Genomic DNA, 14511 nt, shown 5'->3' on the forward strand with positions numbered 1-14511 from the left:
TGCCATTACCTTTTTTCCCATGACTGTCTCCCTTCGGCTTTCTGTTTCTTTAGTTGTGCCAGCAACGACAGGAGGAATGGCAGGTTTTTCCTTGAATAAGTCACCTTCTTCATCATCATCAAATAGGTCAGCTGTGGACTTGACTGCATGAACAGACAAAACAAACACAGGATGACGAGAACAGAACAGTCACTACTGAACAAGAGAAGATACCAGAGTCTCAAAAGACACCATGCTTCCTTTTTAAAGATGACCAACATCAGGAGTCTTTAAGAGAAAAAGCTAGACAAGCTCTCAAAGTGAAATACCTCTTCCCTGAGAGCACTGGTGAGTGTGCAGTCAACAAGCATTGGGGTAGAGTCAGTTAGCACCTCTAAAGGCAGTGTTTTATGTTGGCTTGGCACCTCTAAAGGCCTAGAGCCTGCCAATAGGGAGTGTTGGGCACAGGGACTCAAGACTGTGTAAATAAAATCTGTTCCGTTTCCCTGATTGAAGTCTAGATACTGCCCTAGCAGTAGAAGGAGCATCCTAAGAGAGGGAAGTCAGTGGAGAGCATGTAGAAATAAACCAGTCCCACACCACTCTGAGGAAAAGAAATGCCAATACAAAAAAAAACCCCAAAAACCGCAAAAAAAACAAAACCACAAACCCAACCCCCAAAAAAACACGCAGAAGTTAACAGTGATGCAGGTTTGAATTTTGTAACTCATTGGTTCCTACCAGTTTGAATTTTGATGACCTTTCATGTTTAATCTTCCACTGCACACATATAGAGGTACCTGAATCTGGAGGCTTTTTAGTTACTCCCACAAAGAAGTCATCATCATCATCATCAAACAGAACAACTTTCCCAGGCTGTTTAGGAGTTTTCTCTGTGCTCTGCGCTGCAGGTTTCTTGTCTTTTTCCACAATTACTGCAGAACTAAACACATCACTTCCTCCTGCAGGTCAGATGGGGGGGGGGCGGGCAGGGAAGGAAGGAAGGAAACAAAAAAAAACCCACATAGAGATCATTGCCAGAGTTATCAAAAAGCTGAACTTGTGCCATAGTAGGCAGGCAGAGTTTCCATCACAGCAACTTTTAATGCGCTCCTGCAACAATGCCACATCAAAAGCATTAGCTAGAAACTTCCTGATAAAGCCAAGTCGCAGACAGATGGCCACTCACTCTCACTGCAATCACTTCTTCCTCAAACCTGCTCACCTCCCCTAAGAAGAGCAGCTAGGTTCCGTGTTAAAGCTAGAAAACCCAGCAGTCCCACACTGTTGTCCCTATGGACTTCCCAAGCCAGAATCCTACTTTACTAACCAGTAAGCCACAACACTGTGGACAAATAAAAGCGGTAAGGTGCTTGAGAAGAGGGGAGGACAGGTGACTGAGTTCTCCCGGTTCTCTTGTCATGCAAGACCAGCAGGACTACCCGCAGCATGAGGCCGAGTTTGGTCCTGAGATTCCTGCATCCTTCGGATATGGCAGTGATCAACTAGAATAAGCTGGTAACACCTGTTTCTTCTACATCTGGTGTGGAAACGTCCTGTTCAGCGATACGTGCATGTCAATAGATTGTCTGCAAACACTTTTAGCGTTTTTGGTAAAAATAGGCAGCCTGATTCTAAGCCTGTCTTTTTGTTCCTTATCTATAGATGCTTGGAAACAGTGGTGGTGGTGGTGGGGGGGGGAAGATACTTTAATTGAAAGGTTGGCAGAAAGTAGAACACCTGCTATTTGGTTAAAAGTCAGCAGACTACATGAATTTTGACCAGCACAACAGCAGCTTATTATAAAAAATGTGTATCACACCATTAGAAAGTGCCACAGGATTGACAGGAATACAGCCACAAAGTTTGATTAATTATTAAACATTCTCAAGTTCCTAAACAAACTGTTCACTGGGAATGTGTTCATCAAGCAATTTTGAACAGCAAAGGAGCCTCAATCTTGGTTTTTGTCTGGTGATTTTAGACTGTCTACAAGTTACTGAGGGGGAGCAACGGAAGACTTTGAATAAATGCTACATATAACTTAATTCCTGATGAAGTAGAATGGGACACTGTTAGAATGATGGGAAGTTCACTGCTGACGCAACAGTACCTCCAAGAAAGATTGAAGGATAAAGAAAACTTCAATCTGCTGTTTTAAACTTTGCTACCAAGTCTTATAATCATGTAGAATGACCACTGCTGATGTATATCTTTGATCCTGGAGTAAAAAGGCTGTATTTGCATCCGTCCTACTCTAAAAATCATGCTGACTGAGGGCTCAGTTAACTGAAGCCATAGTCTTAAAATAGGCCTTTCTTAATAAAGGACAAAACTTTAAATTAAGGTAACTCAATCAGGTGAAGACCCTATACAGAGACAGAAATCAAAGTCAGTTGACTCAAAGCGACTGGTGACATACGTTTCTTTTCATTGCTCAGCTTGAAGTCTGATATGGAACAGGGATCTTAATACAATTCTTTTTTTTCTAGCTCCGAGTCACAGATCTGGTCCTTCCCCATGTATGCAGATATTCCTAATCAAAACCAGAGAACAAGATTTACCTGTGCCACAAAAATACAGGAACTTGATGTTTAAACTGTTCCGCTAACCTAAAGGAACATGATCAAACCTGCAAGATCAAAATGCATTTCCTTCTCAGAGTATAGAGGGAAGGTGTGACTGCATGCACTGCAGACTTAAACTGTATAATATTGGTTAAAGTAACACACATCCTTAAAAGTGCATAGCACAACACTGGAAGCTGACAGCTGTTAATATCTGCCATCAATGATATTTACCTTCAGAGCTCCTATAGAATCTTGATTATCCATAAAGCATGCTGCAGTTTAGGCTTAGCATGGTAGAAGCACCTGTATGTGTCATTAAGCACATGATCAAGCAATGCAGTGCTGCTGTATTTGGATCGTTTTCTCCTTTAAAACCTCCCCAGTAGGTTTTAAAGAAAAGAGCATTTTGTGCATGAAGCAATTTGCTATTGAATGAATCATACCTGGGAACAGAGATACTGCACCTGCAGGAACTTTCTTTAAGGACTTTGTAGAGGACACTGAAATCATAGGAAGTACAATACAAATGGATGCACTTGTTTTATGCTGTCAAAGCCTTCAGAACTCTACCATAGAAATAGGAATCTGAGAAATCTCCTGAGCTCCATTTTTTTTCCCTCAACAACTCAGAACTCTTTAGACGTTCTCTTTGAACTTCTAGGTTTTTTGCAGATACAATATATATAAAACACTCTAGCTATTTTTGCTCCATTAAAACTCCGCAAAACAGCTCTACTAAACTGAAGCTTTTAAACATTATATACATTTACAGATAGCATTATTTACAAGAGTTCACATTCACACACTCAAAACCACTTCAGTACAATACACTCAAAACAAAATGGCTTAGCCTCCCAACCCGTATCTGAAAATTCATCAAATACACTGCTTCAGTAAAAGCTGCTGCAGTACAGAATGTGGGCTCAGACTTCTAGCAGCTAATGGGAAACTCAGACGTGCATTAATCTGCAAGAAATCTTTACTCCACTCAAACCCACAACTGGATCCTGCAAAATACTCTTCAGCAGCAGGAACCCCGTGCATGCAGAGAGCTCTGCCAACATCAGTAAAGACATTCTTTCAGCTCCAGGAGGGTAGATGCATCTAAGAGATCGTAGTGAACAAACACATTTAAAATTCAAGGAACACACAGCTGTTCTCTATTAAGACTGGGGAGGAGAAGAGATTTGCCAGCAATTGTTACTCTAGACTTCCTAGTTTGGAAACAAAACAGTCTAGCTGCTAGTGGTGATAAATCACAGCATAGACAGGACTACAAGAGGCAACAATTGGTTCTTACCTTCACTTACTGGGACTCTCTCCTCTCTCTCGTTTGATTCTTCTCCTTTTGGTGCTTCAGCAAAAAGATCACTCTGATTGTAGATGCAAATACAAAGGGGAAGAAGTGGTGAATTTGTTTTTTTGTAGCAAAAGACAGCTGATGATTTTTCCATGTAGAATATCCACTTCTAAGTCAAGACAGAGGAGGTAAACACCACTCCCTTCTCAAAAGGATGTCTGCACATATAGACTTAAACCTAGGTACTCAAGCGTTAACTTGAGTGTGTACATTCAGAAGAGCAGCTTTCTGTCTTCTAAAATTTAATTTACACTAATTATCAGTCTGTTTACTGAAGAGAGGGAATGGCCTTTTATTTGCACATCTTCAAGGGCTTATACTAATTAATCTACAGCTGTTTAGGTCCTGATTACACCCTTCTAAGCTTTCCTACTGAAGCTTGTACAGTAAGGTCTGAAGGAAGAATTCAAGTCAGACAAGCATAAAAATACTCCCGAACTTCACATGGTTAAGGTGAACGACTTATATTGTTGCTAAGGAGACTCTAAGACACCAGTATGGTGCAGAGATATACATTATAGTTCAAAAGCATTGCAGGACACTCCAACAAAAGTCCTGTCCAGGTTGCAGTTGCCCTGTGCCAATCCTCCCCAAGAGTCTCAGACTATATTTCCAGGAAACCTCTACATCTTGTGAGTACTGACCACTTAATTTCTTGAAAGCCTCCCTCTTCCAGCAAGTTGGGTATTAGAGGTTGCCTCCCTAGAGACTCAAAATGCATGGTCTTTATACAAAGCTTTGTGGAAAGAAGGCAGCAACACTTAGGAAAGAGTAGGGGAGCACAGGGCTGTCAGGATCTTTTGTTTTGTTTTTAAAAGGGACACACACATACACTCCATTTCTCTCCTGTCCAGCATTCTCACCTCTTCATCATCAAAGAGACCCGTTCCACCACTGAAGAGGCCACCCCTGGACCCAAAGGGTGTGAAGTCTTCATCAGTCAACTTAGGAGGCTTGAAGATGTCATCATCTTCATCTAGAAAGCACAAGAGCCAAGAGCTGTGGTGCAACCGACCAAGTTTCAGGAAAGGGAATTAGAGAGAGCCAAAATAAAAGCTGGTTTGATTCCATCCTGTCTCTCTCATGACACATACAGAGAAGCTGCTGTAGTCAGATTGGGTTGCATATGGTTGCTCCACAAGACCGCATTTAAGGAGGAACTCTCACTAGGCCTGTTTCTAGCCTTATTTTACATGCACATCACAACCTAGATTTGTGTACACACTCACCTTGAAGGATGCTCACTGATATCCCACCCAGTTTCTAGAGTAGATGCTGCAGTTTCCTAAGCGGTGTCTTACATTCCAGCCCACAATTTAGAAACAAGAGAGGAGGAAATCCTACCATCCGATGAAATTCTCACTTCTTTCTTCTCTTTCAGAGTTTTCCTTGGTTTGGTCTCCGGTGACAGGGCTTTAAGAAGAAAATTTCAAAGCATAAATAAAATAGTCCATCCTTATTTGTAGCCTGTGATCAATCTATGATAAAGAGAACCTATAAAAAATAATCTAACCAAGCTGACCTATACGTTTTCATATGAATCAGTCCACTGAAGTAATTCTATGAAGTACAGGTTCTAAAAATGGCACTTAAAATTGTAATAGCATCATTCTGTCAGATACTGTGGGTTCAACACAGTTGCCCACACACAGACTACTGTCACCTGGGATGCCAGAGAGCAACACAGCATTCCAGATGGTGCAGATCCCACACAGAGCGTGCAGAACCTGAGCATCTCAAATGGCTCCAGATATTATCCTTGATTCAGTTACCTAAGGCAAAGCCAGAGTTTTATTCCCTCTGGCCTTACTATCTCAAGGTTATCTCAATGAAAAGAAGATTTCCCTGCAACTGAACAAGGTAAGCTGGTAGTTTTTATACTCTGATACCCATAAACCTAGCTTGATTGTTTGAACCACACAAGGACACACACACGCTGTTCGTGTCTGTTCATCCTCTCAGAATTACAGGACAAAAGCAGGCTCACAAGCACTTGCCACCTCAATTTCAGTCAGCTATTTTCAACTGCTGCTTTGCTGCAAGAATAACTACTTGAGAGGTCTCTCCCTTTGAAAGCGATGCAAAAGTAAATGCAGTATTTAGTCTAAAATATCCCTGAAAACAGTAGCAAGGAAAAAGTTCCTCAAAACACAGCATATTTAAGCCACAGAGAGGAAAAAACCAAACAACCTACACCCCCTGAAAACAAATCTACTGCTTGAGGGATTTTCTTCTGTAGAGTTCACAGCAAGACTACAGCGACCAGTGGCTTCCACATTCCTACCTGAAACAGGGGGAAGAACATGTGGTCAAACATGCAGTTTTACAAGGAGAGGGAGAATCAGATTGGAGAGAAAACCTTTCCAATAATTTGTGTGCTTGGAGAGTGACCTGTCTCACCTGAAAGCAATGTATTTTCCACTACAACACTCAGTGGATTCCTATTCATTCCTGTAAGTTATGGTCAAAAAGTTTCTCAGAACACAAAATAGCATCTTTAATTCCTCTTATTGAGCTTTCACCTAATACATATTCAAATAACAGATCTGCAAAACTTCTGTTACACAGAATCCCCTGTCCAACTCTCTCACGAGTCCCCCACTATCTCACAAGTGCTTATCAAAGCTAAAGTGTTAACTTACAGGAACGCTCTTCGTCCTGTTTGACTGGTACTTCTCCTTTGATTCGGGCTGCCAGCTCATCTGCAAATGATGTTGGCCTCTTCTTTTTCTGAGGAGTAGGGACAAACAACAACATATTCCTTATATGCAATCCGGTTACCAACTTGATGCAATTGCAATTATAAATACTTTATTCTACAGCCTCACTTGTACAATATCCTGTCTAGACTTTGACTGAAGTGCTCAGAAGAGGCAATGCAGCTTTCTATTAAGAAAGCAATTAAGAGATTGTGTGTGCATCAAGAGGAAAAAAAAAGCCATTTCTAGTCCCTTATGACCACATAATTTTTTAACGTCACCTCGTTCTGGAAGCAGGACAAGCAAAAAGCATTTACCACACTCAAATGCAACAAGTAATTTCTCAATGACCTTCAAAGACAGCTTTGATGTAGCTTAGGGTGCAGGAGTCCCCTAGTTTAAAGAGTTAAAGCCTGAACAACCATATTGAAAAACCATTCAGGATTTTTAGAGGCCCTCTCTACAGATCCCATACCAGGTAATTAAGAGCTACCATTATAATCTCTGTAAGGACAGATTTTTCATGAGGGATGTCAAATCTCTCTCTCCAGGGAGGTAACAATTACTTACAGGCCTTGTGCTTTCATCTAAGTCTCCATCCTCATCTTCCTCTTTTTCAGAGTCAAAGAGATCACAGCCATCATCATCATCATCATCACTCATCTGTGCTGTTCTCTAAAAAACAATAATACCCTGTTGTGTTCTCCTGAAGTTGGCATACAAAACAAGCACAAAACTACATCTGCTTAGATAAAATATTCAAAGCAAACTTACTGAAAGGAGGGAAACATTCAGCCAGTTTGGGGTACTTAACAGCTTTTGAGAGGTAAGGAAGGAGTGCCTGTAGCTCCAAGCAAGTTGCTGCATTCTCTAGTACACCCCTGTGCTGTGTCACCAAACATTTCCTGACCAGAGACGGAACTGAGGACACTAAGGCTCTCCTCACAAGGAGTGTACCACTACTATACACAAGCCTGAACTTCTTTGGCTGTGCTGCTTCCCTTAGTTTACGAACTCCTCTCCACTAAAGACCTAGTATTTAGTCTTAACTCAGGAACATTGTGATCAGCTAGTAAATAATTATATCATCTTGAGCTATTCCTAAGGTGGATAGCAGAATGACAGACAATACATGCCCACATCTTTGCTTCAATCATGTCAATAAGAAAAAGAGGATGAAAAATATGAAGTGAATTGTGAGCTGGGGGCTGGCACAGACAAGTGCCCATAAGTGAGCTAAATCACGAACCACCCAAAGATGCTTGCTCATCTTAAAATACATCAGGCATATAAAGTTACCCTATGAAGGTCAGTACAGCTTAATGTAACATCTGAGTGCTTTTGTAACATTGTTTTATCAATCCACAGATTAAAATAAGGGTTGCTTTTTGAAACATTTTTCTTTTGGCACTAAACCATTTCAGACTGAGGATCCCCAGCATAAATGTCTTTTGCAGTGGCACACCTAAACGTGGGTAAGATTCCTTCTCCGGCTACCACCTACTACCAATGACTAAAGTCAGGCTCGAATTTTTCAATCTAAACGTTTCTTTTCCCTTTTCATTCATTATCCAAATGGACATACTTTTCAAACATTTAATACCATTCATATCTTTGATTTCATGTCATACCCAAACTGCACTGTTCCTCACTTCCTGCATAGCAAGTTTAGAATTTTAATTACAGACCAAATTATCCTACAGGAGCCTCATTTTCCTGGGGTAGATTCTTTGAACTCTCATGACTCCAAAATTATTCCTGGGGAAAACACACATCAGGCAATGCCATCCCACATATGCTTTGCATCTAATGACGGCTTGCAAGCATGCCTTTAAGCCCAATCCAGGTTCGCTTTCACAACACAGTGCCATCTGGCGAGGACAACCTTCCCATTCAAAATTTTACAAATCAGGCTTAACCAAAGTTTTTAATAGTTAATCGTCTAGAGCTCTTATCTCCTCTTTCTTGCATCCTCACTGTATCACAAATGGAAAGTATTTCAGGTTGTACCAGGGTGTATAACCGTACCGTCTTTTGGTCATCTTCACTAGGGTTTCCAAATTCATCATCTGATTCCTAGAACACAAGAGACCCAAGACAATTATCACACATTATTTTTGTCCAGTGGTCAAGAGAGAGTTCAGAAGCTCTGGACTTGCTTACATTTGGACATACAAATCTCCTCACCATGACCTGACCAAGGAATTGTTTCCCCACCGTTGACCATCTTTATGAACAGAGCTCGCTAGAAAGTCATTAATTTAGCAAAGACAGCAAGCTCCATCTGACAGTGCGTTTGAGTAACTCAAAAGGGATTTAACTCTAACTGAGCAAAGATACCAAAAGCAAACTCCTCAGGAAAAAGGGAGTGCTTCCATAGCACAGTTACAAAGCAGAGACATCCCAGCGAAGGCAAGTAAAACATATCAGAAATTGATAGTCCAATGCAGCAGATTTATGAGGCAAAGCCTGGAGGTGCATTACTGACACCTACTTAACCTTTAAACTTGCTCCTGGTGGTCTCCATCCCATTCTTTGTAACTGTAATTTACAACAGATTTGTTCTCCATAAATGCAATTCTTGAAAAGAACTTGATTTGCTTCACAAAGTGAAATTCGACTGGAATAAAATACTTCAGTTTGAAATATTCTACTATAATCGCAGCTAGAGCCAGTACCACTTTACTGCTCCTCTGAAAAGCTGCCAAGGAAACTACTGCATAAGAATAATAATGAAAAGCACATTTACCACCACCGACATAGGGAACAGACATTGTGCAATATTATCTTGAGACTCCACATGAAAAAGCAAAGTAGTTAATGGCCTCACACACAACCAAGGACGCATGAATGCTTCTGCAAAGTAGTTGGTACTCTGTCACTTGTCACTTACCTCTTCATCCTTCTCTTCGCTGTCAATTACACTTCCACGATCACTGTCTACTGATCCTTCTATTTTAAATGAAAACAGAGAAGTTAAAATCAGACATAACATCTGTGTGCAGAGCAATGTGGTCACCAGACACATCAACAGCAACTTTAAAGGCTTTGTGAAGAGAACTAAAAATCAGGTGGAAAAGAGAGTGGTTTGCAAGAGCTTTGAAGGCTGCTGAAATTTCAGCACTTTGCGTTTCTAATACACAGAGCACAAGTTACTCAGAAGTTACTGCTTTGCATACCAGAAAAGTGGTTGTTACAGCATGATGCACATTTTTTTCCCCAGCTAGTTACAGCACGCATCTAAACATGCAAGAATGCTACACAGTATAACCCAAGCTGTGAGTTAAAACACACCAAAGTCTCAGATTAGGAACTGGTTACTCACATAGGAATAAAAGGTCATGCCAGCACATACCTTCACTAGAGAGGTCTCCAAGGCCAACATCATCTTGTTCCATAAACTGCTGAGAGCCAATCAAGTAAGGTAACGGCCTGTCAATATAGAGATCCTGGAAAGAGACATCAGGTCTTTCTGACATTTAGGAACAGCTCTACATTGCTGATGAAGACAGAAGACTTACAGCCCTTGTTTTAACTCAAGGAAGATACAAGCTTTTTTAAACAGTGTCCTACCAGACACATCCTTCAAGTCAGCATGCAACTGGGTGGGCCAGCTGAGGTTTATTCCTTTTTAACACTGTCGAAGAAGGGGGCTACTTCTATTTGTGACGTCCCAGCTTGTTTTCTAGGTGTCATCTAACAGAAGAATATCCTTGCAAAGACTTCCAGGCTTATCCCAAATCCTGCACCTAGGGTTCTTAATTACCGGAAGAGTAAAAACCGCCTACGAAGATAGGGTTTGTACCTAAAAAGCATGAAATTTGAAGGTTCCACTCCATCCAGAATTGAGGCTTCCCTTTCCAAGTTCACTGCCATTAAACTAACTCCTTTTAGGATGCCATACCTTAATACTAACCCAACTGCAAGACAAGCAGCCTACACAAGGAATAGGTCAGCAAGGAGCACTCCTCCTTCAGATGTAGTCATCAAATCCTCTTTTTAGGTGACGACTATCAATTTTATACCAACACAGTGATACCGCTGACAGAAGCGAAGAGCAAGCCTGATGAAGCCAAACACAAACCCATGCTCCCAGCAAGAACACGTCTCTGTACCTTTGGCTCAAGTATCAGTTCCACCCTTTCGTTACTTTCTTCCTCTTCTGAGTCAGAGTTGCCTGCTTTGATGTCTAGCTGTTCAAACGCACTGTCCAGAACTTGCAACCCATAATTCACCGCTTCTTGGATTTTGGGGATCAGATCAGCTTCTTTCTGTTCCCGTGTCTTTTCCTTTAATAACAGGAACAACACATTCTCATTGCATTTTACCCAAGACTCAATCTCATTGCAACATGCATGCAAAATTTTAACTTCAAATTAGTACAATGAAAGCTTTTTCACTATATGTAAGAGAAAGACCTTCAGAACCCTTTTTTGCTTGACTTAATTCATCTTTATCACTCCCAGAAACAGAGATGTTCTAAATATCCACGCCAGCACACTACTATCTTATTTGTGCTCCTGGCCCATCAAGGGAACATTTATGGTATAATACACCTAGACTGTAAGATATATAAAAAGCTGAGTTTTTATCCCTGGGAACTGCAGTCAGATTCTGCTTCCTCAATTTACTACCTCTGAATCCAGTAAAGAAGGCCCAAGGCCTCAGTTCTCTTGCTGAAAAAACATGCATAGCCATTTTAAAAATCAATGCATAAGTCTTGTCTACTGGACATAGTACTGAGCTTGGGGAGGCCCTAACACATTATCATATAGTGTAGTAGCCTCCAATGTTACTGTCAACTTTATGTTTGAATGACATGCTATCCAACAGAGAGACTTCAAGGAGAAAGGAAACAGTTTGGTTTGTATGCTGTAAATGTCTGCAAAATAAGTTTTAAAATGAGAAGGTAGACCACAGCTGCAAACATACTGCCAGCACTCAAGGCAGCTTAAGTTAACTACCTGCTCTGTTTTGTCTCCAACGTCAGCTTTGGGAATAGGCTCTTCCACTTCTTCATCATATACTCTCTAAAAAGTCAAGCAAAATTAATTCAAGTAAGAACAACGTACTGCTGCAGGGACTAAACCATGGGCACCACCAACAAAGTAAAACACACCATTAATGTGTAATTAATTACATATTAATTCATTACACATTTAAAAAAAGAAGCCATGGATGATGTCAAACATCTTCATAGCCTCCTTCATGCATTGAAGTCATCATCCTGAAGCCATCAGGCAGCCTCTCAACCCAACTGAGGTAATTCAAGACTGCAAATGTCACTGCAGTATTAAGAAGACAAGTCGACCATTTAACCCAGTTCCCAGATTGACCTGAATGTGTTAAAAAAAAGCACTGTTTTAACCCCCCCCAACATAAAGCTATTCTAGAAAACTTCAAAGTCGAACCTAAGTTTACTTATGGGCTGTCTATTTTCCTTTTGTTTTCTGTCATTTAGTAGCTTTCCTTCTTTATTATTTATGCTTTCCCTGTACTTACAGAGAAGGTTCACATCCTCCCTCAGCCTTCAGTTTGTTCTCATGATCCCTCCCATCCAGCTCTTTTAGAACTCTTTTGTAAGATCAGCTACAAGGAGACACAGGAGAATAAAAAGTCTCCCTTGAACCTGCAAACCTAAATCCAAATCTCTCAAACACAGGTGCAGTTATCCCCTGGGGAGAGACATATCTCTCACATTAACTAAATTGAGAACTAGAAACGAGGACCTATTTCTGTGCACTTAAATTTGGGAACAAACAGCTTCAAGCATTCAAGATTTAAGACGTTTGGTACAAACTGTTCTCAGGAAAATCATTATGCTGAACAGCAAAGGTAGGCCAGAAAAGACATTGCAGCTCTGAAACAACACCACCACCACCAAAAAACCTCACAACAGAAATCCAGATTTCCATCATCTTGTCCTCTGCCAGCATCTTTCCAATAATAGCATCATGGCTTCAGGTGAGACACGCATGGCCTGAGAACAATGTTGATCGAAGCAAAATACCCAATAAAACTCACAGGACTAAATAACCCTCCACAAATCGGAAAGACTATTAAAGCTCTACATCTTACTTATACACATGCTCCTAGCAATACAATATTGTAACAGGCTTTTAAGTCTAGCTTTTACCTTTCTAAAATAGTAATATTCATAAATTGGGAACATTAACTAACAAATATGCTCATCATGACCAAACGTAACAGACAACTGCTTGCAGTCCAACACCTTTAATACCAACTGCTTTTAGTGTAAAATAACACCACTGAGCAAATTTACAGCATCATATAACATTCTTCATATTTAGACAGCCAAATGCTACATTCATGCTACCTATAAAGATATACCAAGACATCCCAGAGATCCCTACTCATTCATAGTCCTAAAAATGAAACTCTGATCTCCATGTCACATATAATCAAAGAAGGAAGGTACCTTAGAAGAGGCAAAAGGGAATCTGCTGATATTGGACAGTAAATCACTCAGAAAGGAATTAGGACACCATTTAACAGAAAGCGATTAAAAGCCACTTCATCTCTAAATTAACATCAGACTTGCCAAAAAGTCAAATCGCTTCTCCACATGACAGTAAGGGACAACACCATTGTTTGAAGTACAAGCTTGATGCGTACAAGAACGTACTCACGTTCTCTATGAACTGTGTATTGGACAACATAAGAAAGTCATTGAAGACATTATGAAGGCGACAGTCTGTAGCTTTTGTTTCACTAATCAATCCATCTACTTGCTTTTTGATTTCATGAGTCCTGGAAATGGTTTGCTGTGAGAACTCTTGTAGAAAATGCAGAAGCTGTTTACAACAGAGGAAAGCAATAGTCAGCACCCAAGTCCTTTTTCTTTTGGCACCGTTAACGAGACAGGCAGAGTTGATCATACACTTCAACCGAGCATCAAAATAAACACAGTTTAGACTAAAGCACCCCCACGTACGCCCGGGACCCAGTCTCATCCTTCTCTGTTTACACTTGATTCTGCATTTCTTTTCGGGCCAACTCCTCATTTTAGTTTTCTCGCCCGGACGGGAGGACTAAAGCAACGGGAGAGCCTGCCGAGCGCCGGGCCCTGGCTGGGGCTGCCCTCCCCGCGTTCCCCCGGCGGCGCCCCGGAGGGCTAGTACCGCAGCGCCCTTCCCGAGGCTGGCAGGCAGGCAGGCCGACCCCCGGCCGCTGCTCGGGCCAGCGGGCGGCAGCACCGCCCCGCACACGGCCCCGCCCGACGCCCCCCAAGCCCCGCGGGGTCAGGGAGCTCCGGCCCCCCCGGGGGGGCCGGGGCAGCCGCGGCCCGCTCACCCTCCAGACCCAGGCCCGGTCCCGGCCGCGACGCTCACCCCGGCGTCCGAGGCCAAGGACCAGCTCTGGCTGCCCTTACGGATCTCCTCCAGCGACCAGGGCCGCTCCCACACCGGCGCCGGCTCCGCCGCGTCCCGCGGGGCTCCGTTCATCTGCGGGAGAAGGGCAGTGAGCCGCGAAGCCGGTGCGGCAGCCGTACCCGCTCCGGGCCCTCCCGCCCGGCCGCCCCGGCGCTCACCGTGACCGCGGGCCGCGATGCTCCCCCCGCGCCCACCGGCGCCATCCGCCGCGCCGCCCGCCCGCCGGTCAGCTGAGCGCCGTCACGTGACCCGCCGGCCGGCCCCGCCCCGCGCGGCGTCCCTGCGGGCAGGGCGGCAGGGGGCGCCGCGGCTCCGCCGCGCGCGGAAGGCCGGGCAGAGCGCGAGGCGACGCAGGCTGGCGCGCGCCCGGGCCGTTCCCGCGCCTCGGGCGGACGCCAAGGCCGCGGCTGGCTGAGCGCAGACCTGAAGGCAGAGACGCACGACGCCTTCTGTACGGGGCTGTGGCCGCCGGAGGCCAACCCCTGCCGGGAACAGCCCAGCCCGGCGGC

The 14511-nt window shown here is 43.0% G+C and overlaps 1 protein-coding gene across 1 annotated transcript in view; it reads right to left on the reverse strand.

Annotated features, from left to right (window-relative positions):
• Positions 1-14236, reverse strand: part of WASHC2C (WASH complex subunit 2C) — a 37022-nt gene extending 22786 nt beyond the window's left edge. Inside the window, exons 1-16 of the mRNA XM_087767401.1 lie at positions 14161-14236; positions 13961-14074; positions 13259-13423; positions 11573-11638; positions 10724-10897; positions 9964-10057; positions 9502-9560; positions 8637-8684; positions 7179-7283; positions 6552-6639; positions 5254-5322; positions 4773-4885; positions 3850-3922; positions 2993-3049; positions 780-941; positions 10-143 (exon numbers count right to left, since the gene is read on the reverse strand). Of these exons, the coding sequence (XP_087623527.1) occupies positions 10-143; positions 780-941; positions 2993-3049; positions 3850-3922; positions 4773-4885; positions 5254-5322; positions 6552-6639; positions 7179-7283; positions 8637-8684; positions 9502-9560; positions 9964-10057; positions 10724-10897; positions 11573-11638; positions 13259-13423; positions 13961-14074; positions 14161-14205 (1566 nt within the window). The 5' untranslated portion in view covers positions 14206-14236. The remainder of the gene's footprint in view (positions 1-9; positions 144-779; positions 942-2992; positions 3050-3849; positions 3923-4772; positions 4886-5253; positions 5323-6551; positions 6640-7178; positions 7284-8636; positions 8685-9501; positions 9561-9963; positions 10058-10723; positions 10898-11572; positions 11639-13258; positions 13424-13960; positions 14075-14160) is intronic.
• Positions 14237-14511: the final 275 nt, after the last annotated feature.

This window comes from Nipponia nippon, unplaced genomic scaffold (assembly GCF_047370975.1).
Source record: "Nipponia nippon isolate SJK-2023a ecotype South Korea unplaced genomic scaffold, ASM4737097v1 scaffold_3, whole genome shotgun sequence".
Lineage (NCBI taxonomy): Eukaryota > Metazoa > Chordata > Aves > Pelecaniformes > Threskiornithidae > Nipponia > Nipponia nippon.